General features: G+C 37.6%; 3 protein-coding genes across 8 annotated transcripts; 1 reads left to right on the top strand and 2 right to left on the bottom strand.

The window, feature by feature from the left end:
* LOC131665862 (venom serine carboxypeptidase) lies at nt 1–1,855 on the bottom strand. Its single transcript, XM_058938053.1, has 2 exons — nt 1,341–1,855; nt 1–1,128 (listed from the first exon to the last, which is right to left on the bottom strand). Exons 1-2 carry the CDS (start codon nt 1,623–1,625, stop codon nt 10–12), a joined length of 1,404 nt encoding a protein of 467 aa, XP_058794036.1. The 5' UTR covers nt 1,626–1,855; the 3' UTR covers nt 1–9.
* Nucleotides 1,856–3,731: 1,876 nt separating this feature from the next.
* Nucleotides 3,732–5,026, top strand: LOC131665867 (uncharacterized). Of its 2 annotated transcripts, none has more exons than XM_058938069.1 (2): nt 3,732–3,976; nt 4,046–5,026. In XM_058938069.1, the coding sequence occupies exon 2, from the start codon at nt 4,091–4,093 to the stop codon at nt 5,015–5,017; it is 927 nt and encodes a 308-aa protein (XP_058794052.1). In that variant the 5' UTR covers nt 3,732–3,976; nt 4,046–4,090; the 3' UTR covers nt 5,018–5,026. The 2 variants fall into 2 exon arrangements, with proteins under 2 accessions (XP_058794052.1, XP_058794050.1); XM_058938067.1 differs by having other exon boundaries at nt 4,060–5,026.
* Nucleotides 5,027–5,674: 648 nt separating this feature from the next.
* On the bottom strand, nt 5,675–27,706 carry LOC131665865 (piezo-type mechanosensitive ion channel component). 5 transcript variants are annotated; one of them, XM_058938064.1, is made up of 38 exons: nt 27,435–27,706; nt 23,499–23,587; nt 21,185–21,400; nt 20,865–21,088; nt 20,341–20,787; nt 19,286–19,333; nt 18,124–18,235; nt 17,941–18,050; nt 17,586–17,852; nt 17,195–17,524; nt 16,975–17,123; nt 16,759–16,902; nt 16,549–16,676; nt 16,339–16,481; nt 16,090–16,266; nt 15,464–15,992; nt 15,259–15,375; nt 14,751–15,193; nt 14,276–14,666; nt 13,644–14,108; nt 12,816–12,958; nt 11,827–12,003; nt 10,761–11,030; nt 10,602–10,678; nt 10,204–10,287; nt 9,204–9,483; nt 8,962–9,125; nt 8,710–8,877; nt 8,461–8,637; nt 8,242–8,389; nt 7,957–8,171; nt 7,717–7,875; nt 7,496–7,622; nt 7,008–7,423; nt 6,539–6,933; nt 6,230–6,464; nt 5,918–6,145; nt 5,675–5,841 (listed from the first exon to the last, which is right to left on the bottom strand). In XM_058938064.1, exons 2-38 carry the CDS (start codon nt 23,560–23,562, stop codon nt 5,691–5,693), a joined length of 8,118 nt encoding a protein of 2,705 aa, XP_058794047.1. In that variant the 5' UTR covers nt 23,563–23,587; nt 27,435–27,706; the 3' UTR covers nt 5,675–5,690. The 5 variants fall into 5 exon arrangements, with proteins under 5 accessions (XP_058794047.1, XP_058794046.1, XP_058794049.1 ...); XM_058938063.1 differs by lacking the exon at nt 19,286–19,333 and adding an exon at nt 19,721–19,843 and having other exon boundaries at nt 17,941–18,041; XM_058938066.1 differs by lacking the exons at nt 13,644–14,108; nt 19,286–19,333 and adding exons at nt 13,263–13,328; nt 19,721–19,843.
* Nucleotides 27,707–27,939: the final 233 nt, after the last annotated feature.

Here is a 27,939-nt window from a genome sequence, read left to right on the forward strand (position 1 = left end):
TTTACAATATTAAAATGATTTGCGATGAGTAAAACGCGTAATCAAATCCCAAGCCCACATAGGTTGATCTGCTGGCACCATGTGGCCAGCATTTCTCACAAGTACTTCAGTCAAATTGCCTACAGTCTTTGAATAACCTGCTAGATCATTTTTTATCCACCATTGTTTTCTAGGAGCTACTTTATATTCTTTAGCACCAGGCCAATCCAAATTTAGAAGATAATTTACTGTCAATGGATATGCAACTATAATATCTAATTGGCCATTGTAAATTAAAACTCTATAATGCTGCAGAAGATCAGAAACAAAGAATGTTACAGACTGCATTATATCTTCCACTAACATTTCTTCAACTTTCGTAGTCTCTGTATTAAAAGAACAATTACCAACATGAATAGCTTTACGAACATCTGGCCTCTGTACCCATTCAGAAAAATAATTTGAGCTATTTGACTCTTTTATGTAAAAATAGTTGAAGTAAAAGTCAAAACCTGTTAAATTTTTAAATAGTGATGATGTATTTGTTAAATCACCATTCAACACCTTATCAAACAGAATAAAGGCATCAATCCACTTTTTTTGGCTGATAAGATCTCTTGCTTGATATTCATATTTTTTAAACATATCCCTGCCGTTAAAATCCAGAAGTCCTATTTGGTACAGATTATCGCTATAAAAAAGTTGATTATACGGATCTGAAAAACCATTGCCTATAGCAAGACCTTGTAAATTAATTTTGGTCTTTGCTTTTATGTTGTAATCTTTGATTGCATGTGAAACAGCTGGAACATATTTCCCTGCATATGATTCACCAGTAACATAGAATTCATTGAGTTGAAGTTCCGGAAAGAGGTTGAAAAACTGGACCAATGCAGTATGAACATCCCTGCCTATATCTGTTTCATTTATGGCATACCCTAAATCATTATCAGTGAAACTGTAGCCTGTACCAACTGGGTTGTCTATGTAAATCATGTTATGGTTGATGTTCCAAGAGTATTTTCTGGGCTTGAGTGTCATGTTTCTACTGACACTAAAGGGTCCATTTTCAGTGAAGAGACCGAATAAAGAGGTTGCCCCTGGACCACCCTGCAGCCACAATACAACTGGAGCATTTTTTGGATTTATCTGAATCAACAACAGACCATTATTTAATGACATCACTAACCACTTGTTACACCTAACTAGTTACGTGATAAGAGCTTATCTTGCAAAGTGATAATAATTTAGGTGACGAAAATAATATGATAAAATTATTAAGCTTTATTTTATATAAGAGCAATCAGATTAATAGACCAAAAATTATAACGAGTAACATTTATAGCTTAAAAATTGATTACCTGTGCAGGGAAAAACCAGAAGAACAAGTTAGAGTTGTACTTTTTATTAACAGTCAAATATCCGGCATAGCTGCTGACATCAGTAACGTCTTTGTGCTGCACAATGGCTTTCGCTCTGGCCATATCAATCTTTCCACTTTCTATCAGAGGTGTTAGAAAGAGTGGATCTCCGACATCCTCATTCGCAGGAATAGGATGAGATTTCAATTTTGGATAAACGTTGGTAAAAGCCAATGTGAAATCACAAAACGTAAATGCAAAAATCACAATTAACAACGACTTCATGATGTCACGGTTCTGCGTTCCGTTACGTATAGTTTCGGACACCAAATGAGAGCCGGTGGGCGTTTAACATTTGTCTGTTACGCGCGAATGTCTGTTCACAATACTTTTTTTAAGAGTTATCAGTCATCCTCGTCACCCGCGAGCGGCCGGATGATGAATAAATAATGATAAACTGGATGAACCGCCTTGTGGGTATCACAAAGTGAAATAACAAACGTGAACTATGCCGTGACTCCGCAACATCTCTGTTTCGTACAGCAGGTCGAATAAAATAGCTCATTTCGAGATCATTTCATGACTGCCTTCAGATCATCTACTGGCTCCCGTTTCGTATAAAATCTGTTTATCACGTTCAGATTTCATATTAAGGATCCCCTATCCGTAATATAATACTAAGCTGTCATTTTTTATTTGCTCAGTCACGTAAATAAATCTCCAAAACTAAAAAATACTATTTTCAAACAATATTTATAAATATTTATTTTAAAGAAACTAATAGACCGGACGATCCAAAATTGATTCACAATACTTTGACCAGTAAAATCTATTGACCTATATATTTATTTGGAGTTGCGGGCACTATACGCGGTTAAACCTCTAAGTAAAGTCGACCCATTAATTTCACATTAGTTTGTATAACTATGGAAGATCAGAGGGGCTTTTAAATGAGTTGATTGAATAGATCTACGCCATGTAATTGAAATTGAAACGTGAAAACCATTTGGTTTTAGCAACTACTCTTTCAGTCTCACTAAGAGCAATTGCGGCCTTATAATAAGAGTTGTATTAATAGAAATGGGTTATTTTTTGGAATAACCGTCATGCTAACTATTTGTTAGAAGTACTTAAAATTATTGGTTACTGAAAAAATAAACCATCCCTATCAATTTTACTTGCAGTGGCATTTTTGGCAATTTAAGGTATTGTTGATGCTAATGTAATTAGCATTGCTCAATATTTGAAAAATAAACCATAATTATGGACACAGCCTTTTTCAGAGGGCAGTATACTTCTTGAGTCTACATTATATCTATACCGATCTTCCAGATGCGTGTATCGCTATAATATTTATTTCTTTGTAACAGATCATTGTAATGAATTTTTTATTTAATTAGATTAAATAAAATTGCATATGATTTTTGCTGATGATTCAATACATTGACTATTATAAAAACCAAATTTAAACGCTTCGCAGATTTAATTTCTATTGATCTGAGAATGTTCAATTTTTGAATTTTATTATTAACAAAATTTTAATTATGTACGTGAAGTTGTTAATGAATTTTGACATCCTTGCCAATCACGCGCAGTTGCTTTATAAATTTTCCTGATCAGTTTTCGTCGATTTCCCGCTAAGTTCTTTCGTCATTTAGGCTCCGGTCCCAATCTATGATACGTACGGATGCGGACGGATACGGACGCGAATCGCAACTCTAGTAACATCACTAAAAATATCTAGTTCGATTATTTAGTACCAACACTACCGGTAGTGAGCAAAAGTAACTGTTGTTTAAAACTGTAGCGCCGATCGTACCACATTTAATGTTCAAATGTCAGGTCTACAATTTACTTTTCAAATTCTCATGAATATTGCTTATTGATGAGTATGCTAATGTAAAAAAAGCTTTTGGGATGATTAATACATATCATTTATATATATTTTCTTTTTCTTCTCATATATTCAAGTACTGCCATAAAATTAAGGCCTAATTCCACTAATTTTAGTTGAAAGTCTATCAATTCTCTATCATTTGCCATCTTATAGACTGCAATAATGTAAAGGTTAGATAAGCGTTCATTAAATGTGGTACGTTCGGCGCTACAGTTTTAAACAACAGTCACTTTTGCTCACTACCGGTAGTGTTGGTACTAAATAATTGAACTAGATATTTTTAGTGATATTACTAGAGTTGCGATTCGCGTCCGAATCCGTCTGCATCCGTATTGTACCTATGTAACCGGGGCCTTAGTGCCACCTGAACTTATTCACGTATAGAATAAATAGGTAAACTGAAATAGCTGATCGAGAATGAGGAATCGAAAATAGTCGAAAAATTCAATTTTAATTCACGCTTCCACCGTTATACGGTATAGTGTGTTATTGTTTTAGTCACAGGAATCTGTAAATGTCATTATGAGTCTTTATTTCTGTTAATATAAAATATAAGATATCTGTAACTAACTATACTGTTATCAAAGAATTACAAGTGTTCGCAGACGTGAAGCTTCAGTTACAGAATGCATTGCTCAAACGTAACGGAAAGTATTGAAATGAAAATGTGCCATTTGTAAATGATTCTAAATCTCCTCTCAATTTTGCATAATTCAATTTTCATCGCTGCTAAATAAATGTAAGTTTTTATTGTAACGAAGTTTTATTATACAAAGTTAGGTTAATTTTTCTTATGAAATAATTAAAGTTCTCTTTGTGTAGGTATCATAAAATTATTTATTGATAAATCAACATGAATGACTCATTTTTGGAGGATTTGGATCTGATTCCAAAGAGTTCTAATACACCAACTAATCAAAGTACTCAGCAATTTAGTAATCGATATATTACAACAAGAAAAGCATTGTCTCCATCAAGAAATGTTTCCATGAAAAATGAATGTGATAATCAAGGAACAAAGCATGACAAAATCATTTCTTCATCTTCTTCCAATGTACCTAAACTTCAAGTGAGTCGACGTAGTGGCAGTCAAGAACCTCGAAGATCATCCGGGCAAGAAGCTAAGCCATTGAGTTCTACTCCAAAGTCTGAGAAAAAGAATTCTGGGAATGAAAAGCTTATGAGACCAATAGAGAATCAAACAAAACCAGACCAGAAAGCAATATCAAAAGTACAAGATAACAAAACTACAAAAGATCGTAAATGCTCAGGTAGTTCAGGAGGTTCTGGTAAATACTTGGATAGTAAAGAAAATATTAGACCATCGATAGATTCTTGTTCATCAAAAGAAAATGGTTCACATGCTGACTTAAAGAAAGATTCTAATCACAGAATCTCAGATGGGCATGTAAAGAAATCTGACATTTTAGAGAAAGCTGATCCAGTGATGTTTCTCAGTGCTGTTAAGGATCTTGTAAGTAGATACACTGAGCAAGAAACTGTAAAAGTTTTAAGAGCAATGCAAAATTTACACATCAACTCTCAAGCAAATTTAATCAAACACTTGATGATGCAAACAAATGATTTAGTTAGAGAATTAAATTTGCACAAAAATTTTGATAACATTAAAGCTTTAGTTGAAGAAAATGAAAGAATGAGAGAAGATATTTCTATTTTACGTGCTAGAAATGAAGTCTTACAGAAAAAGATTGAAGAGACGGCTTTGATTAGAGAAGAAAATATATCATTGAAATTAAAATTAAAAGAATTGCAGCAGTAAATTGTTACAGCTATCTTATACTTACATTGATTTAGTTGATGGAAACTGCTACTAACAATTCCAATAATTTTTTCAAAACGTTTTACAAGTGCCTTCATGTTTTTAAGTTGTTTTATACACAAATAGTAATATTTATTAAAACACAATTTGTAATTTTATAATACATGTAATTAAGTTATAAAGTTTATAATATGTACAATGTTTGATGAATGTACAGTAACTACACGTTTTCATAAAAATAAAAAATTAAAGCAATTTAATGATTTTTGTGACAATGATTTAGATGAATCCAGTAACAAAAATACAAAAGTCATTTAAAAAATGGATTATACTTAGAAAAGAAAGATGAGCTTGCACATTTTAAATTGAACTGTGTTCAAAGAGACATTGTATCTCAACAAATACAATTTCTTCATATTCACTCAATGCTCACGTAATTTGCATACTTCCATCCTTGCACTATTCTTTACCTACCAACTTAATTGACATCTATTATTAAAAAAAAACAAGCTCTGCTATTACGTCTACAAATTCTCCATTTCACTCAAAAGCGATTCTTTAAACAAGTACTCGAAAATTGACAATCGAGTTAAAAACATTTTTACAATGATTACGAAAACACTTATTAAATATGTTACACAAACACTTTGCCATGTTCATTGAAGAAAGAAGTTCATTCGACATGTCTTCCAACTGGCAATCTCCTTAATTGACTTTCCTGGCCGTCATCTCTATCTGCCAAGCCATCATCATCGATCTCGTTGTAGTTTTGATCGTCGTCCTCGCCATCGGTTTGCTCGCCAGGTTCAGGTGGCCTCGTCCACCTTGAAAATTATTGGAAATCATTTATGTTAGAAATAATTTATCTGCAGAAGCAATTGTTCTAAAAATTTAAATTACCTTATTAATGTTTCTGGTGATCTGTAGAGGAAAACAAGTTTAGCAAATAGGTCTTCTTCGAGGCATAAATCTCCGCTTTCACGGACAAGGTAAATGTCCAAGCAAAGCCTTAGAATTCTATCGACGTAAGGCAAATCTTCAAACATAATCTTTGGAGCCATGTCACTGACCATTTTCTTGATAAAACTGCTAAAGAGTATGACAGCAGTAGTGTAGAGACCAAATATACTGGAAATGTAAATTTAAATTGGTATCCCTAACGTTAGTTGATATATACCCAGTCGAGAGAGTAAATTTAAAGCAAGACCTTACCCTAAGCCACTAATAAAACTGAGACTTTCCGGAAACATTTTATCATTAAACATATACATCGATATGAATGAACAATCCATTAGTGGCACTACAAGTGTATCGGCCACACTGTCATTGCAATTCTCATGAATAGTGAACCACTGTTGATTTATCGAATTATTTGCGACAACCAGGCTGATATCTCGATACAGATAACTTTTTGACTCGTCATCTTCATCATCGATGTCGATTTTACCTAGAGTAATATCAAATGAAGATGTTATTTTTAATTTATTGCAAATCGAGCGTTCAACGTGGCGTGCAACTCACTCTTGAGCAAGGGTTTCATCAATTGTGGCACCACGGAAACACTATTGCTCGTTACTTTGAGAAACAAAGGCAGTGCATTGCTCAACAAAACACCCGAGGTGTTGTTTGCCAGGGGTTTAGTGGTGGTTTTGTTTGAGAGTGAAACCTCGGTCGAATTGTCAGATTCTGTAGCTACGATCGTGATACTCGGAGATGGCGCAAAGCCAACACCGTTCAGTGCATCGACGATAGCCTGTCTGACTGGATTTTTCACTCCGTTGACGAATGGTTGCAGTGCGAAGTCATGCACTTTCGAAGTTATGCCAGAGAGATCTTTGGAGGCTGGCTTTCTTTCGACTGTCCACTCTACATAAACAGTTACCACTGTATCGTTCGCCAGCAGCTCTTCTTTAAGTCTACGAATTCAATAAACAACCCCTCTAGTACAATGTAATTTTATATTAGTAGGCGAATACTCAGTTGTATGTACCTAGCTTTGTCTGGCGGCGAAATGGTCCACAATTTTCCAGATTGCGGACTTAGCCGAACGACTACAACATCTGTATTTATGTAATTCTCCAAGAAAGTGACGGCCGGCCTGTCGCGGTGAGTCATTTCGTACAATTCGCGTAGTTTGTTAAAATTTCTCTCGTTAAATCGTACTATCGAACTGTTCTGGGCAGCTATAGTATAAATTGGCTCATACGAGCCTATTCTGATGTTAAGTGTGACTTCGGTAGGCAGATTGGAAGTTCCAACTGTACTACCAAGAGCAAACAAAAGTAGAGGGAACCAAATCATTCCAATCATCACAATGAGAGCACCACCTCCGACCATGTATTTGCTTATTTGCGCTTTCTTTACACCTCGTTCTTGAGGGTAATCACTCTCTAGTCCGCGCATACACTGCAAACAAATATTTGTTTGTTTATGCCGCTCACAAAGTCGGAAATATTACCTATTGACGCAGCTTATTACTTTGATTTGATAAATATTTGCGAAAATATCTTCCATTTTGAACCAATCCATCAAAGTCATTGACGTGTCTGTCCAAATCCAATCCATTACAGCTCTCATTTCAAATAATAAGGGAACAACCATGAATCTAAAAAAAATTCATCATTAAAAACTAGTGTTAGTTAATATCTAATAATAATGTTAAGCCTTTATAAAACTGATCAATTTCAGTTGATACAAACCCTTTAAAAAGAGTATAATTTACAATGGTGTATTTTTTACACAAAAAGTTTCCGAGAATTCGCGTAGGATATCCAAGTCGAAGTTGATAAGCTGCCAGCAACAAGTAGAAACACTTTACCATGTACCAAATTTGAGGTATGACTTTCGTGTTAAATGCTCTAAAGAAAATATTTTATGATATATGTAAGAAATAATTTGTTGAAACAAAGTGACAATTGATAGGAAGCGTTAATTGATACCTTTCAGTCGCACTAGGCAATATAATAAACATCCAAACGTGAACGCCGACTACCAAGAAATATTGGAAAACTAATTTTCCTTTAAGAGATTTTTTCAAAAATAGAGCTCGATCTATTACAATGAGAGCAAATTGCAACAGTAACATAAGTAAAAAAGGCATTGGAACCCTATTTTCTGCAAAATACTGTGCTACACCTCCGTCTCCTTGTTGAGCCTGCGAATTTTCATTGATATTTTTTATTCAAATGATAATTAAAACAGCTTCAATGCGTGCAGAAACCTACACCGAAGGCTGAAAATCCAAAGATGAGCAGTATAAAGTTGAAGAAATCACATAAGAACATGTAGGCGTAAACATTCGTTTTTTCTTTGCCGGACGGATCCAATATATTATTGAACAATATTTTCAAAGGCTCGAAATATTTCATAATCCTGCAATAAAAAAATAATTTATTATAACATCTATGTTGACAAAGTTACACTTTTAAAAAAATGATTATTACGTTAAACGCATTGCTTTCTGAAAGTCTTCTTCTATAAGATTTCGTTCGGTTGCCTGAATTACAATCAACTGTTCGTTATCTCCAATAGGCGGCAGTGGCGAATTGTTCTCGTTGTCAGTACCATCGTGTAATTGCAAACTCAATGTTTTACCTTCCGGAGTTGTTATTTCGTTTGCTCTAAAAATAGTAATGTAATTATAATACTTGAGTTTCGCATAAGATTCTGGCACAAATGAATCATTTTTTTACGTCGCGTTAGTTTTTTCTGCCTCTGTCGTGGCAGGTTTTTGGGCAACTTTATCCTCGTCAGTTCTATTTGGTTGCTGATGGATCGTTGCTAACGTGAGTCCCGTTGAAATAACTTTTCGAGATTTCAATGATGGACTTGTCCATTGACCCAAAGACTTTAACATGAATCTACAATCAAATGGTGCACAATGTTACTCACATTGTCTGCAACATACATACATATGAATTTGATTGTTCTAAAATTAAACATACCGATGGAAAAATACAACGAGAAGGAGCAGTAAATCCCATAAAGCATAATTTATCTTTTTCTCTACGCCAAGAATTCTAGGTACTTCAAATGGATTGGACGTCAATTCTTTATCATTCCAGGGCAAAACATTGGATTGACACATGCACTTGATTATGACAATGATCTGAATATAATGAGATAGCAAATAATGAATCATTGTCTGATAAATTTAATGGAGCTTATATTAATTTTAATAACTAACCTCTACGTAAGCAATAATTGTCACCCAAAAAGTCTTTGATGGTCTCGGAATGGTTAACGAGCCCCACAAGAAAACCATGAGCGGTAAAGGCGTTGACAAAAATGATGCATTCTTTATTTGATGCAAAAATACCATAAAGTAGCATAAGAACATTGAATGAGCGAGGATGCCAAACCAGATAGAAGCAGCCAATTGAATGATTGGCGGCTGATTTATCTCGGACAGAAGTTCCTCATCCTCGTTTTCGCTGCGTGGACGTAAAGTGTGAGAAAACAGCGAACTGTTTATCAGGAAAAAAAAATCATTATTCACTATACGATTCTCCATGTGATCTTGTACGTTTTGTAGATTTATGCACTTTGAATTTCTTTAATCGTATGTTTTTTCGATATCTTAAAATTACAAATAAACTTCAATCCACATATTACATCTTTTCTCTGATACACAGAAGCATCAATAGTTCTGTTATTTTTTACAAGAAATGCGATTGGAATAATTAAAATTGATCAACAAGCGGTACAATATCGTAGCAACAAAGTTGAATACGTCTTCTTATGCAATTTTGCTCGAGATTATGCGAGAAAGACGGTTATTATTTTGCGAATATGTCACATGCGTATGGTAAAAGTAAAGCACGTTGATTGCTATTAAATTTAAAAACATCTCTGTACAATTGCGTGACACTGTGCCACTAGCACAGTTATCAATTTCATGCAGTTCAGTTTTTATACCTAGATGAGGATATGTCCAATCCTCGCTCCAAACTTGGAACTAAAATTTGGATGTGTGGAATTGACTGCGAGCTCTGCTTCCTATAGTTTGAATAATATTGTTGTTCTACGAACCAGAAACTTTTTCGCATGCGCCAATCAAATATTTAGTGAATTTTCGATGAGCCCCGCGGTACTTCAATCAGTGTACCATGTTTGCAAGTATGCTCAAATTTCGCGAAGTATGTCCGATTATAATAATTCCAAGAAATTCTACAAAAAAAGCCTACCTTTTCCCGCTATTGTCATCTCTATTGCTCGGCCCTTCACCTGGATCTTCAATGACGTCATCTGAATTCCCGTTAGCTGTCAATCTATTAAAGCAAGCGTTACTACTCGCATCTAATAATGTACAATTTATGAACATTTTCACACACAAGCATAATTTGTTCTTTAAAATAAAAATTGACAAATATTCTGTTGGCGTGATCCTAATGTAAACTATCAGACTTTCGTGAAGAATATTCTAATATTAATTATGTACACTCGTAAACAATTTTATTTTTTTTTATAATAATGGGTAACTTTGAAAATGTCTTTATCATACACATATGCTTCTACTAGATTTGAAAGAAGCACTTCGGTTTGCTTTACAATAGTATGGAGGTAATTGTCAATCACAACTTACCTCTGTTTGACTATGGGTAATGGTTGCCATATTTGACTTATGCCAAGGCGAGTGCCCATACGAAAATCTGGCTTGGCCTATAAAGAGTTTTCAAATTTGAACGCTTTTGTTTACAGGTAACACGTTCGGACAATTTACTGATGATTCAAAAAGACTCACCTTTAGTAGCCTTTTCTCTTTGGCCAATACTTTTCTTACGTAGCGATAATCATTGGAGTACCGATTCAAATATTTTGTCAGAGATACCATAGTACTATTAATGAAAGCCCACGAGAATTTGAAATAAGTAAGCAAAGATATTTTTGTATCTTTTGCATCCTTCATTTTAGATCCTACACTATCCTTTTCTGAAGTTTTATCCAATTCGCCATCAATTTCACGTTCCGTTGGATCTTCATCGCCAGAACTTGTAGTTACTTGTTCAGGAAGCTATAAACCCATATCAATAGGTCAGCTGAATATTTGAACAATATTGGATGCAGTTGTCATTGATCAATTTCGATAGTTTCATCTATAACTACTGTGCAGAGTATAATTACACATATCTTGTTACGTAAGTTAATGAATAGCATAAGCTTGCAATATTTGAAAAATCTACACGTTGTTCGCTTTTTCCAAAACCAGAATTATTCTTGAAATAAAATAAAATTTAAAAAATTGTACGTTTACTTTAATATTACAAAGCAGCTTATGTTTGCCATATGTACCGGAACTTGTAAATTAAAAAAAATAGAAAAATATTAAATTTTATGTAAGATCCATTAGAAAAAGATTAAACTACAACATATAAAGTTAATTAGTGTACACAATGTCATATTTCAGTACAATTCGTTTAGCTGGATCGCACATTATTGCAATAAGTAACATGAACAAGTATTTCAATGTAATTATTGAATCATGCACGGGAAAATTTCCTATAATATAATAAAGCTTGACAATAAAAAAAAGTATGAAAATAAATATGTATGCGAGAATAAAAGCGTCGACTCTCGGCTCGATCAACCCCAACCAGCTGTACAATTGATACAATTTAGACTAGAAAAGGTATGGGCAAATACACATGATGGAAACTGTAAAGGATAAGAGAAAAAATAGTAACGAAGTTATGAAGGAATGCGTGACGAGAAAGAGAGAATGTGTATTGACAGATAACGTCATTGTTAAGCCAAAGAGAGTATTAGCAGACGAATGTATATCATGCAGGATTTGTGGAGGACAATCTCACATCGGTAGCCGCGGCAGTGTCGGTATCGGAACGAGCACTCAGATAGGACATGGATGATTTCTTGCGGGTCAGCGGCACACTCCTACGTCGCATTTTCAGGGCGTCCTTATGTGTTCCTCCGTACAACGCGACATGCGTTGCTATTTCAATGTCGGTTTTAATCAGCGTGTTCATCAGCTGCAAAGGCACGACTCAAACGCCTCAATTTTATCCATCTTTTTTAATGATATACCGCTGTGCGAACAGCTCTAGATCTTAGTGTTATATGTGTGAGCGATCAACGTATGACACATGCAAGGAAGTTATCATGACGCACAATCTGCTATAATTTTTTTAATTATTCACCTTCTGATGTGCTCCAAATTGAATTTAATAAAATATGTCAAATTAATTATTGCAAACAGTTCACTATCTATCGATATTAAAATAATTATATTTTCGCTAATGAAACACTATTAATGAAGAAATACTTTGAAAATGTAACATTTCAAATTGGTTCTTCTAATAAAGTACAAATATTCATGCCAACAAATTAGGAAATTGTATCGTTAAGCAATTTCAAGGGGCAAACATATTTAATGCATGAAGGATAAACAGGACATTTAGAAGATCTTGCATTTCAAGACATTCATGACATTTGCAAATGTTTCTAGCAAATAACTATTGCAAAGTTAAACAAACTGAATTATTGCATATGTCTATTTAGTGTTGTGTATTCATCGTAAATTGTAATATGTTTGTGCTGAACAACCTCAGAGTTGCCATACTCTGCTAGATCTTTCTCCCCAACTGGTTCAACACAAGCACATTAAAATTTTAATACGTTGATTATGCGGAAAATAGTGTCTTGTATGAACAATAATTTTATCGTTGTTACAAGTGTACAAGTGTGACCTATTCGTGTAAAGTTGTGGAAAAATAATTGAAATAAAACGAAAGAGTTATTGTTCTTCGTTAAATAAATAACAATGGAGTTTCACAAAACTGACCTCTGAAACAGTCATACGACGAGTACGTTGTTCACGTTCACGTCGTCGATTTTCTTCTTCAGATATATCTTTTTCGGGGAACAAGTCGGTCAAGTCATCATCATCCATATCATCAAACATGTAGTAATCTCCCGATCGTATAGCTGGAGAAGAATACTCAAATTAACGTTTTATCAATATTAGTATTAATTGGTCAAAAGCAATGAAAGTATTGAGCTTAAGCTTAGATTAAATGACAGGAAGACTGGACTACAACGACGATAAATATTAGTGAAGTGCATGCTTTGATATGTAAATCTACGTATGTACTACAGCAATAACAATGATTTAATGTCTACGTAATCTCGAAACTGTACAATGTATGTATAAGTATGTTATCAGGATACTGCTGGGCTGTGAAGTGAACAAGGAATGTAGGGCTGTAAAAATGTTCAATGTCAAGTTTACCCTCTACGTGAGTTTTTGGAAGTCTGTGCCTATGTGTTGGCCGATCTCTCGGTTCGTACAAAGAATCTGGAAAGAAATAAAGTACAAAAAAACATGGATAATTAGTTAATAATGAGGGAGAAAATTCGCACGACCAGGGGCCTGAAATAGAAAGACATGTACATATGGATATTGACGGTGATTGATGTGTATTTACATGATCTATCGTAAAATTTGCAGAACGACATCCAGATAGTAGAATATATTTCCTTTGGATTGAGGCGAATCTCGATGGAAGCTTATGTACAGATCAGAGACAGCAAGGTGACAAAGCTGCTAGTAAAATTGATTGACATCGAGGACGAAGTAGCTAGCCGCGACAGGTTACTACGAGACGGTTACATGTGTGATGAGATCTCGAAGTCGTGGAGATGATGGATCGGCGTGAGGTTCTAGGCGCGTGGGTGGCCCATGAACTGTCGGCTACACTTGACTGCCTCCTGTGCCTCCTGCGGACGTCTTCGTTCTGTCGATAAGTGTCGCGAGGCGGAGGCGAGAACACCGGGAAGGTGTCGTCGGGCGAAGGCCCGCGAGGGTTGAGCTCGCTGCTCGGCGGAGAGCCAAAAGATATGCGCGCTGGCTCGAGGTAGCCCTCGAGGCCCACCGTCATTATCGCCGAGTTGGGCGACGGCGCTTGCAGCAACGAAGCCGCCGGAGTCAGAGGTAGCGCGTCATCTTCGCCCCTGGCACCGCCGCCGTCGCCGTCGTCGTCATCGTCGTCGATCGGCGTTTGATAGCCTTGCGGCGGAGTGCGAGTCGACGAAATGCATGACGACATGCTCGAAGTCCGAGCCAACGGTGCTTCACCTTATTCCAACATTTTTCGTGGACGGATCCATTAATTTAAGTACAACTTCCAATCTACTCTATCTACCGACTGCACTTCCTCTCCCCATCCCATCTTCTCGCTCAACTTTTCACGCGGTTCGACAACGCTCTCGAGTTACCGATGGTTACAGATTGATAATACGTACCGATGTGATGAGTTTTAGGCTCTTTGTAACCCTGTCCTTGGATCTTGCGCTGATTGGCCTTGATTTTGTCCATTTTAAATTTTATTTTCTGCAGACCTGCTCTCTCAATTTCTTCCTGTTCGGCGATTCGCTTCTGATGAAACTCTTCCAATAGCTCAGCACCTCGAGAGGCCAAAATACTCATGGCCTTTGTCTCGTCTACTATGTGGAAGAAGTAATAACTGCGGAACAAACGCTTCTGAATGAGTAAAAAGCCAAAGCACAACCCATCCCAGACCATGCCCACGTCCTCGCGGTCTACATGACATTTCTCGCCAGATGTAAACTGTGATTCAAACTTGTCAAGACATCCTATGCCCAATAACTGAATGATTCTACAATGGTCTACCAGCTGATGAAAAAGACAAATGATTGAAGAATTAAAAATAAGTGCTTTCAATGAGAACCGAAAACGACATGACATATTGCAATGTACCTTTTCAATTAATACACATCCGATGCCTTGGAATATCGTCTTGCAAAATATCACGAAAATATTGTAGCCAATCAGTATATTCCACCATTTAAGAATAGTTTTGACGGGCCTCAAGTAGAAATCGCTACCTTGCCATAAAAATACAAAAGCGCCAATCAGATAGCCCAGAGAGAACAAATTGTTTCTTTTTGTGCCAGCCAAAAACATGATGGACAATGTTAGCCACATGAGACTCATCATGCTACCGCGCTTGAACACGTCCAACCAATTGTGAATTTGCGAAACGTAGTCTCTGACGGGATTAATGAAATTCGGCTTTTCCATGTCCTTGCACACCGAATAATTGTGGCCACCTGCGTATTCTTGTCCAGTTGTATCGCTGCGCTGCTCGATTCGAAAAACTAAGCTTTGTCGAACAATCATGATCAGTAGAATGACATCACCTACAAAATAAATAATATAAATAAAAATCTACAACGAGGTATTTCACATACTGTTCGCTGCTTACATATCAGCTTTTTTACGTTGGGTTGAGTGTCGAAAGTTGTGCCTGGCAAAAACATCCAGTCTCGTAATCCTATCAGAGATTTGTTAGGTTGATCAGATGTTTCACTCCAGGGATATCCTGATAAAAGGCATATGAATAAATTGAGTTTATATGCAATCCTACTCCATAATTCGTTAATATTTAGCTAGACATGTATGCCAATTACCAATGCATAGCCAGGGAGGCAGGCCAACGGCAAAAGCATATTGCAACGGAAGCAGCACGACTGCAAACACTTTCAGAAACGGCCAGACTTTCGCTACAGTTTTACGGTTCATCGAGAACAATATCATCAGCCATATGCTATATAATAGGGAATAGAAGTCCAATCGGATACCAATAAGCGCGACAGTGCCCATCAAACAGAATTCCAAACCAAACTTGTAGAAACCGTAATTGAATAAGAATTTGATACATGATACGATTCCTTTGTCGGCATCGGCACGCTTGATTTTCGGAAACATGACCGATGGCGTCTCCAACGGTTCCCCATTCTCTTGCCGATGGAACGATTGACGGACTGCGATTATTGCTCGTAGGGTCGTCACCGTTATAATACCGATGTAGCCTTCCAGAAGCTTCGGTAATGTCGGTTCAACACTGTCGTTTTCGGTTGCATTTGCAGTCTTGCTAAATCCAATCCACGCTGCTGTATTGTTACCTTTCCAGGTGCTGTTTGACGTGCCATTCGTATCCTAAACATTATATTAATTACTTAAACAGCTTGTTTTAGCCAACATGCTGCATGTGATATTCACACGTTTATTCGAAATGAAATTATAATATTTTTACCGTGCAATTCGTGTCGTATCTATGGTGGTGAATATATTCAATTTGATAAAGCATTTTTATGACCATTAAAACAGCTATTGTCATGGCCATGAAATTTATAACTACGATTTGCAATGAACGCCTGAAGTTAATACCTACTGCTACGGTCAACATAAAGAAAAAATTGATGGCGCACACCTAGAGATAAGTATTTGTTACAAGAATACTGTCAATGTAAAGACAATTAGTCGTATTTGAAGAGGAACTTACGTCGCCGATGCACATGAGAGCGATAGAAATAAAAATAATCTTTTGCATATGTACTTCCATGAAGAGCCATACATGATTATAAAAATTATATAGATGAGTGGATAATTTCCGTATCAGCGCAATCCTTTCCAGTTTTGACATGCCTAGAAAATGCCAATTGTTAAATTTCAAGAAAGAGTTTTATCAACATTTTTCAATTATAAAACTCACGTTTCAACTCTTTGAGAGTAAATATGTGATGTTCTTCGTCACGCTCAGATGCAAAAATTTCAGTCGGCGAGACTATGGGAGCAGTACTTGGAGAGTGACCCAAACTATCTTTTCTCGAAGTTTCTGACCTATAGTATCAATTTAATGTTGTAAAAATTAATTTAGAGACTTGTAATGCTGAGGTTTTTAAGGATAAGTGGTTGAACATACACCCTGTCGATGTTTGTTATTTCAAGGAAATCGTCGTGGAAGTAATGTATTTGTAGAACAGTAATTATTACAAAAAATGTAGGCGGGAGAAGCCCGACGAACAAGTTATTTTGCTCATATTTAATTAGGCCAATGTCACTTTGTCTGGAAAATGTAATTGATGATCAGTTATTTCACTCGAGGAAACAGTGAAAGTACAGAAATAATATTGCTTACAGTTCGGGAGTTACATAAAGATAGTCCTGCCAGTAGCGGCTGATTGTCGGAAATTGAAAAGTGTAAACTAAAATCAACATTATAACTGAGTATGCAATAACGGTGATCCAAAAGCCATACATCATTTTCCTCCACACTTTCCAAGATAGCTGCAAGAAATGTATACATATATAAGCAACACATTGATTATTCTGAGCGACACATACGAAATTCTTATTACCTGGAATGAGACAATGAAAATTAAAAATAGAGACATGTAGATGATACGGAAAAGGGTCATGCGTTCGCCGGTAATGCCGCTAGTAAACAGCATTATAGCCACGATGGCAATCCAGAATCTAGTCAATAGCCTTTTTACAACAACACCGACGTCCTTCATGAATTTACTCTTGATCTCGGGCTCGATTTGGTTATTCATAGCCGTTGTCGCGGTCGACACTGACACATGAAGAGGCGCTACCATGTCTCGTAGTGCCGACGAGCGTCGTTGTCTCATTTTCTCCGCTGTGTATTGTCTCATTGTTATCCAGAACATCGTCATGAACAGGCACTGTAAAGCACTCTTTGAACTCGAACCCATTGATAATCGCTCATGTAATAGATCATCATACCTTGACTACAAGATGCCAGCAGCTAAGTTTGTCTTGTTTCAGAAAGCCTATATCAGACATCTCGATCCCATAAATTTTTGTTGGCAATTCAGCTTCGGTCAGATCCATACTGTAGACATACTGAATGAGAACCAAAATTGTGCAATATAAAACGATGAAAGGAGAACACTTCATCATTGACGATCGTTTATTTGGTACCATCCATAAAATTAACGCCCACAGTAGAAGAGCAAAAGTTGTCCAGCTATGATACATTATGCTCCAAGTCTAAAAACAATGGTATCAATTCAGCCTAAGCAATTGAATCTTATGGTATCTAAGTAAAGTCTTCTGTAATGGATTTTTAATTGAGTACCATCATAATGATATTTGTAGCCAAATAAGATGAATTGACGACAAGTTGAAAAATTGAGAATACTGCCATGACTATATGCTCCATAATACCAGGTTGATCCTCTGTAACACCTTTAGTTAATTGTTTCAGTAATTATTCACGACTATCTATCACGCGGAAATTTATTATTAATTTAATATCAACCTTCGCTAAGTGATTGCAATTGAATACTGTCCTCTTGCTGCCCATCTTGAACGATCACACTGCCAGTCGAATCTTGCAACAGTCCGGTTCGTCCAGATCCAAATCTCATTAGCTATTGGATTTATAGAATTGTTTAGAGAAAAAAACCTACGATTGCTGACGTTGAGTCGAGTGAGTTTAATAAAAATAAACTAAACTTCCAGGAAAAATTTTATTGCGATTAAAAACATTGATGAAATAGTGTTTACTTAATCAAAAAACCAGTTAATCAAATACAATTAGAAATTGGGCAAAATTAAACAAAATCTTCAGTGACATTTTAAGGCAAGTTGTAAAAGAGTATTTAAACAGTATAAAAATCTAAGAGTTGATTTCTTTTTGCACAATGCAAAATAACGTAAATTATATTTGTTTTTGCAAATAAAAAAATAGTCATGTTTGCGTATGTATATTTTTACTATTACCATTTAACTACGACGACGCACGAATGCTTCCGTTGGATAATTATTTTGTAAATACGAAAAAAAATCTAATTTTAATTACCATACTGATCATGTTTATGATTTTTTACTTTTGCAAAAAAAAAATAATGAACTGATTTAACCGCGCGAACGAAAAATAACAGTGTTTTGGTCTGTGAAAAATATTTTAAATACTATTTGGGTTTTGTTATTATTAAAATAACCCCCTATAAAATTTCGTAGTCGAAATTCTCTGAGGATTTTGTTTGGTTTTAACATATCTATAAAATTGCCTGATCTAATGTGGCTTGCAGTTTAATCTAGAAAAGTGAAAATGCTTATCGTTTAATTGATATGAGTAACGATGAAGTTGCAAAATTAATAAAAATGAAAATTATAAGCTTTTACTAATAAAATGTATCGACATTTCTATTTACAGAATATATAAAAATTCGCACGAAACATTAAAACCTGCACCTATAGAGAAATTTTACAAGTTGAATAGGAAAGCTTAATGCAGTGCAAAGTTGAAAGATAAGAAATGACTATAGCAAAAACGTGAATACAAAACAATAGCATATAGTACTATTATCAAAAATGGTGTCAGCATTAAACAAATAGTTTTCTATGTACAAAAGATTTTGATGCTTATTTTGAATGTGTATCGAAAAAATTGAAAAAGCGATACTTCGAATACGTACAGGTGTCCTTTCAGTTGGCTGCGTTGGTTGCGGCTCAGTAGACGGGATCTAAAATATGGCAAACTAATACGTAGCAGCTAGCAAACCAAATGATTTTCTAATAAATATAAAAAATAAAAAAGGATTGTCAAATTAAAAGATAAAATACGACACATCCTCTGGTCTATGCATAAGCAGCAGTATGCCACGTTCCTTGTTTTCGCTGTGTTTTGATAAAAGTGTAAGCATTATTATTTAGTAAACTGTACGTGCGCGCTAGCCTGACATAATTGCAGTAATGAATTACGTAAATTATTAAAATACACTGATGACAAAATATTTATTTAAGCCACTTCTAGAGAAAAAGTTGAAAAATTACTATTGTAGACCAAATAAAGAAAATAGCGCTGAAATACGTGGAAAGGAAAAGCTCATGCAGGATTGTAGAATCCTTACTCGAGCCTTTCTACGCGCTGATTGCCAACGCTGTGAGGGCGTCCTTTTTCGTATGGATACGTGGCGCGACAGTGGTGTATCCAAATTTTCCAATCTTCCGCTTAGACGTGCTCTTTGATTAGCCTGCAATGCCTCATGAGTAAAAGCGCGTCGCAGTTTGTTTGATGTGTGCAGTGTTTTTTAAAATTACTTTGGTCGAAATGAAATAGAAAATGTTTTCCATCTTCATTATGGTCAATTAAGATCGCATCGTATTATATATAGCTGAAAGCCAACTTGGTATTAAGACCGTTAATATTATTGAGTTATTGGCGTGGACAGAACAACCCAAATTAAAGGCGAAAGGCGCATAAATAAATAGACACCCTGTTAGTTGGAAGAAAGCTTAAGAACTATTTGTTATTAAATCTGCATAAACGGAGAGAAAAGATTATTATAGCTCAATAGACTCATAACACTTTTAGCAACTGAATCTTATTTTTTAAAGACAAATCATTGAGCTGTAAATATCGGATGGAAGAAATCCAAAAATTTAGCCACAGCCAATAGGTGAACAATAAATAGATAGTTTATTGTTCAGCAAATCGTATTGGAAGACGTATGGTGTAGTTGTTACTCACCGGCTTCTTAAACAAAAACTTGGACTGCAAAGCCAGTAAAAAGTACAGCAGAAATAGGCGCAACGAGTAGGCGTAAGTGGACCAGTCGGCAGTATTAACGTAGTGAACGTCCCTCGGATCAACGGTGCCACTGTCGTCGCAGTGGGTCTGATAAACTGCCACGAAACCGAAGTACCTCGCCCACGTCTCGTTGGCTGGAAGCTTGTCCTGAGGCCACTGGTTTTGATAGAAGAGAAGTAGCGTAATGTGCAGCGCGACCACAGCCATCACCATCCGACAGAGAAAGGCAAACCCTCGGCCCAGTTCTCGATGGCAGGCCCACCAGGTCGCCGAGCCAATGAACACAAGAAAGTAAAATGCGCCCTCGACTGAGGGTTTCAACGACGCGGCGCAGCATAGTGCAGCTAACACCGCATACGTGCCAATACCGCCGAGAAAGTTGATTATCTGCAAGTGAAAAGAATGAGTTATTTGATCGAACCGTTAGGCGGCCACGACTGTAGCTTAGCCGAAAGTCATTGTACCTTAGACGATCGCTCTTTTGAACTCTTCTGTTGGCGCTGTAGCGAAGCGTTGTCCTCGTCTTCTCTGGGCTGAGGGCTCACTAGCTTACGACACAATACGTAGACGGCAACGCTCGAGGGAAATACGAGGATTTCCGGGGTCAGCCAGAAAAACACCTCCCACACCGAGGCCCCATCTAACCTGACGAACCCTATATGCCTGAGTAGTGTCTCTGGAAATTTGCCTATGGATAGTGAAACTCAAGTCAGCTATTTGCCTGTCCAACTCAACTTCGAGAAAGACGGTGGTAGTCGCAAAGTCGTACGTCGCCCATACTTACAGTATTCTAAAATTTCCCCAGAAGGAGACAGAGCCAAGAGGACAACGTGGAATGCTATCTGAGCAACAGCGACGATTAAACTGAGAGCTACGCAGGTCTTGAGAAATCGACCAGTGTGACTTTTCATGGAAGTGGTCGTCGGCACTGGGATCATCGGCGATAGTAATGCCAAAGTCAGGTACACTAGCGACAAACCTACTGGCCTCCATATTGTACCTGTAAGATATCACCAGTTTTTCTTTTACCGATTCAATGTCCTTGTTTTTTAATTAAATTCCACTGATTATCTACGCATTTTTTTATGAATAATTCTTTTCGCTCGACATTTATCATACACAACTCCATCCGGCGAAAAGTAATTTAACCGCATTACTCACGCGATATCAGACCTATTTAATGCTATTGTTCAAACGTAATTCTATTTATATAATAATTATAATACAGTTCTGGTCATAATTTTAACGTGAATTTCACGTTTTTCACTTTCGAACTTTCAGCTTAACAATGACTGTAGAATTTTAAACAAGAACTGTAGTTGCTGATACACCAACATTTTTGGTCTAACGAAAGTCTTCTGTTGTAAGAAAAAAAACCTTGTTAATATAATACTATTAGCTCCATAATATTGTAATTTTTCATTATTGCCTCATATGAAATGTTATTAGCAAATATCATTCATCTTTTCACATTTTTAGCAATTAATCTTCATATTTTTATTAATCTGTATCTAGATCTATCAGCTTTCTGTACTTCTCCGAAAATATTATAGAAATCATACAATATTCTTATTAACCAATTTTGTCAGCACCAACTCAGCTTATTTATATATTTGAATAAAATTGGTTTTAAACTATTGAAAACGTGTTTGTTTTTAATTTCTATACATTATATAGACGAAAGTTTTCAAATACTAAAAACATATATTTCTGATGTTATTTAAACATTTTATTATACAAATTAAATAAACTTGAAACAAAATGAACCCTTCATAAATATAAATATGTTCAAAGTGTTTCTGAAGTCACTACATAAAAAATTTTTTTTTTATCGAAACATAACTTTTTCAAATAAGATATGTGTATAGAGTACATTTCGATATTAGTGCGAGAAAGTGATTTGAGCCTCGCGAGGCCTCTTCACCCTTGCTTCACTCGGGCACGAACGTTCACGCGAGGCTCAAATCACTTTCTTGCACTAATGTCGGTACTATTTTAGTAAATGGGGTTGGTTACAGATAAACTTCATTTTTAAAATATAAATCTGTCACGTAAAAATATATTGTAGACATTTACTTGAAGAATCGAGGGCCACGTATGAGCTTGAAATAAAATTCCAAAGTAAGAAAGATGAAATTTACAAATGGCTAGAAATTATAACCAATACTGTTCATTCTTATAACCGGACTGTAAATGAAGGAACACGTGTAGTTGATAATATTATAGTATCCTTTAACGACTGCGAAACGAAGACGCGATAATAAAGAATAAAGAAATTTTTTTTTGTGAAATTGTAGCTCAACGGGAAACTTGGAAGAAAGGCCTAGCTCGTAAAACTAATATTAACGGAAGTGGGGTAAAAAAGGACGTCGATGCGCAAGGTGTCATAAATTCTGACCGGGGTAAATGGTTGTAACCTAGTTTTAGAATCAGGCTGAAAAAAAGAAAAGTTAGCCGAGACAAGACAGCCCCTAGTGTGCGCCGTGCGACGGACACGACGCTTTTAGGGCGTGAAATGAAGAAGGCACGAATGGTGGAGTTGCACGCATAGCTATACTACTCCTCAGCTGCACAAAAGCAACTTGCTAACCCCCCTTCCACTTGCAAACCGATACCTGCTCGTAGCTCCTCACGCAGCGACATATTTAATAATCTTGCGATGTATCATTTCTCCGGCGATCTTACTTGGAGCTTTTAACGTTGGTCCACGTCTTTCGCTAGATTCGTTTTGTTCTTGTGCGGCAATGAAGTAACGACATCGAAATGACGACAGGCACTTTTTACCGAACCGTGAAACCGAAGACTCAACCATTTTTAAAATTTTAAAATAAAAGTGGAGCGTTCGAGTGTGGCATCGAGAATCATAATACGGGAAAGCGGCACGGCTTTGCGTCTGCATTTAGCGCGGTGCTGATCTAATATTAGAAAAAGTGTGTTTCTCCTGTCTTTCGTTTTACAAAATACAGTTGAAGCATTGCCAAAGTGGATTCCTGTATACTTTTACTTTTCGGTGAAAACGGACTAAACGCATCCATCGTAAGACCAATCATGTTTACGTGGGTATGAACAGATTCAGGAAAGCGAAAAATCTTACTTACATGCAATAAGTAGCGAAGGATAGACTATCCTCATCAAGGCCGTATTTAGCCAATACTTGGTCATATTTTGGCTGTACTTTCGCTATAACCTGCAACACAATTATAAAATAAATTGATAATAAAATATTTGAATGATGGTCGGAGAGAAGCGCGCGAGCGGTGGAGTTTGTCTAATGAAAAATTGTCACGTCATTAAATTTTATTAGCGTGGAAAAGGGCGAGCCCATATAAGGGACTACGAAGCGTGACCTACATCGTCAGCCCATAAAACTTTTTCTCCATTTTTCGACGAAGCGACGTACGACTTGTATGGGGAATTTCGGATAATCGACCTGTGGCCTAGTTTCTACTAACTGACAATGATGCGACCGATCCCATCCGATTCGCCGCGTAGAATATACAACAACAAAATCTATTTCTTTTGACGTGAACGCTCGGTAATAGCTACACCTTATCAGCTGCGCTATCTGATTGGAAACGTTTAGCTACTATTTAACCACTGCGACCCCACTAAATTACGCGCGAGTTATGAAACTTTAGTTGTTTCACTCGATGACATTATTTATAAGAGATGAGCTCATTTTTAATTATATGCGAGACTAAGTCAGCATGTGATACTGGCGAATAATATCATAAGTGCTGATAAACTAGTAAAAATTAAAAGATACTGTTTAGCAAACTTGCTTAATCGGAATTCATATCGTAGAGCATGTTAATCGTCATCAATAGTCGGGTGTAGCTTTTTTCGCCGTCTATCATCCGAGGCCTGAGAATTGTGGTCTTTATATTGCGTGTATAAACTAATAAATTTATTTATGATATTATATGCGAAAAGTACGATTCGCTATGATACAAGTTAGAAACACGCGATATAGAGCAAAATGAAAGTTACCACAAAAATCGTAATAAATTATTCGATTCGAACAAAAGCCAGACGACGACAGTGCGACGCGTATAAACGAAAAGTAGGTTCCAGCAAATAGAAAGATATCACCGTCGAAGTTAATGGCACTTTTTTGACGATCGAAAAAAGTATTATACGATATCGCGCTTGGTTTGGGCTGGAAGTAGGCAGTGCGTAAAAGTTCCGTATCAGTTTCTCGTGCTCTATTCTCGTCGTCGTGCCTACGTCGCGTTTGTCTAGACGTCACATCAATATCGCCTCGCTACTTCCGTCAATTGCACTTTTTCGATGAATCGCGTGGTGGCGTCGCGAGCTAAAGAGCCTCTTGCTGCGAGCTACACGGCCGTATTAATTAAACGTCACGTAATCATCAAAAAGCCGATTAGCCTGCGATAACTCATGCGCCGAGTAGAGTATTAGCATGCGCGTGGTGCATGGCATATTAACCGAGCGCGCACGCTTCCATTTGACAAATGAGCGTCAAGGTGCCTGGCCCACGACTGTCCTCGGCCGAGACGCAGGCTACGTACAATAAAAAACACCGAGCGAGCTGCCCGATCTCGCATGCGATGCCGATCGTCGTAGCCAAGATTTGACCGGCTGATTGTGCCCGGCAGTTGCGTCGTCCAATTTATTGTGTACGCACCGAGCCATTCTCCGGCACGCGTATACAAAGCGGCATGGCTCCGAGCAATCAATCGCCGCTCGCCATCAAACTGGCCCGCAAGGTAAACCAGCGCGGACGAAAGACAAACAACCCCCATAAAAGCGTCAATCATGTCACTGCCCGCGTCCACCCGTCGTCAATCAGTATCGCGCACTCTATCGACGGCATAACGATACGGCCCCTCTAATCGCACAGCGTTGCCCCGACTTTTCAGCTCTGCCGCCTGCCTGCGTGCGATGTCCACGTCCGAGCAGCCCGCGCGCGCGCCAGCTCCCTCGCTGTCACGCCCTTTCGCCGTGGAATTCATTATCGTCGGCCCATATAATGCCAGATACGCGTCCGACTTTTTTTGCGTGCGCGTGCACCACAAAAGGACAGACTGACAAAGACTAATTAGAGCGTGCTGCGTCCTCTGATTATTGCCTTTTTGTTGTGACTCGCCAATGTCTGCCTTTGCAAGTCGATTTGTTAGCGGGTGTACGGTCGCGTCAATGTGTCTTCAAAACCTCGCGTTTCTTTCTCTTCTTTCGAGGAGCCATTTTTTCCCTAGTGGATATCCCATTTATTTTCCGAAGAAGTAAATGCCAACGAAAAATGCCAACGAACCAGCCATTAGCCACTTACTCCTGTTTTGTTTTTCCTGATGAAAATAATGTCATCGAGATAATTTCTATTTCTATGACGACGTTTCAGCGTCAAACACCTCTTTCACGTGCGCAAATAAAAGCTTTGATGCGCACAGCCTTATCTCCGTTATCAGGTAAACATTACACTTACCTTTGTAAGCCTAAATAAACGATGTTGCATCAACTACGTCTATCGATATCTCTCAAATGGATTTTGTAAAAAAATGTCTCAATAGAAACAGTCGCGGTCTTACTCACTCCTATAAGTCGCGTTGAGCCAATGCCAATGCGCCAATGAGCGACGAAGCTAAACTATAGAATTTTAATAACGAATAATGATTATATGGCAGTAGTCTGGGTGCATGTTCAATGAGAATTCTACGGAAATAAGTGAGTTTTCACTAGCTTACAGTGACATCATCACCGTGGTCTGTCGTACGTGCGAATTTTCAACACAAAGCGCTGCACTCGTGTATACTTTATCGCGTGTCGAAGGTTACATTACGCGCAGGCAGGTTTCGCCTATTTGAGCGTGCAAAGAAAAATATCGCACGCTGATACGGACACTGCCTCATAAACGAATGAATATGTATACGTATATATGTGCGCGGACACGTCAACTGCGCCGACGTTGTGACGCGAAGCTAGGTGCTAAGTGCTCGTTCTGATATATCGTCAGACATTTATATAAATCCACGCGTTTGCGATGGGAATTCCATTCCTTCATTTCTTTTTTTAATGGTCGATTTTGAATCGCCAGAGATTTATTTCGATTTGCGTAGACCATCTCGACGAGACTAGATTTCACGTGTCCTTTGCATCTTCTCACATAATTATTCACGTCGTTAGCATAATAAAGGCAAGAACGTGGTTGACTATCCAAAATCGACCAAACCAGTTCGATTGGTTTGGTCATCAAGTTAGTACGAAATTCTAAAAAAATTGATAAATAAAAATGATATTATGCACGATGGCGTCGAATCACGAAGCTAAACTACTTTCCTGAACGAGAGATTTTGTCTAATGCTACGATCCATTACTCAGATTCACATCCAAATTTGAAATCAGAAAAGCCATAACTATTAGAGATTGTCCGTTTCCGATTGTAAACTCGCAGCATAGATTGCATCCGATCAATTATATACGAAAATAGACTCGAGGCAAAACTAACGCGATATAGCTGCGATTGTTTGACATTAAGACTGTAGTGATCCAAACGCATATTATATTGCCGAATCCTTGCTCATTTTACAATGCACACTTTACATATGCTTTGAAGATCAAAAGAGTGCGAATATTGTTGTTGGATAATCAACTGTTGCAGAGCCAGAAATATCAAATCTCGCTTTCCAAAGTGCTGCACTTTGCTTGTTTTCTAGAAAGCTGAGTTCTTGGCAAGCACGACTCATGCAGTAATAGCAGCACGCTCTACGATTGTACACAGCTTGAAGTTATCTAGCGCGAGCAAAAGTAACATTGTAGAGTGAAAACGAAATGGGAAACACGCGGAAACAGTGTGTGTACACGCGGATAAACCAAGAGCGAGGCCAACAGCTGATTGCTAAGACTCGATATGAATTAAAGTACGGGCACCGACTGTCAGCGCTGGAACGAGCGTAAAAGGTACGCACTGCCACGCGACTGGGCAATGGTGTTGAAGAAAACAAGACCGGCTCCAAACTGAGTACAGGGCTAGGACGGACAGCAAATAGCATAAGCTCAACTACGCCTATACTCACTGGTACTATCTACGAATGTCTTCAGCGCATCCCTGCGACTGTATTATCTAGGTGCTGATGCACCGTTATCGGGCACTTCACTGCTTATTAACAATATCATTCACTTGTACGAGTCAGCGTTGGCATAACCTCACCGGCCATGTTCAACGTTCACTTATCTCGCGCGCAGTAAAATTGACTCGTCGTCGCGACGTTTAGCGAGCACAATCGAGGCGCGAGTGCGACTACGACGCGGTCAGCTGGTCGACTGTGATCAGTGGGAGACGACTACCAGTGCGAGCATGCCAGCCGTGTGGACAGGCCCGTCGTGTGCCGTAATGCCGTTGCCCGCACACGCGAAAAGCCGGCTCAGCTGCGCCGACGCCGAGAACGCTTCATCGCCGCCTTACTTTTCTCTTCGCCGCTCTTCCCTTTTTGCGTGCGGTTGTGTGATGTATGATGTCAGCTATAGCGAGATTGTTGTTACGCTAAGTGATCTCCGCTGACCTTTGTATATGAAAACAAT

This window comes from Phymastichus coffea, unplaced genomic scaffold (assembly GCF_024137745.1).
Source record: "Phymastichus coffea isolate CEN01 unplaced genomic scaffold, Cenicafe_Pcof_1.1 PCOF00055, whole genome shotgun sequence".
Classification (NCBI taxonomy): domain Eukaryota; kingdom Metazoa; phylum Arthropoda; class Insecta; order Hymenoptera; family Eulophidae; genus Phymastichus; species Phymastichus coffea.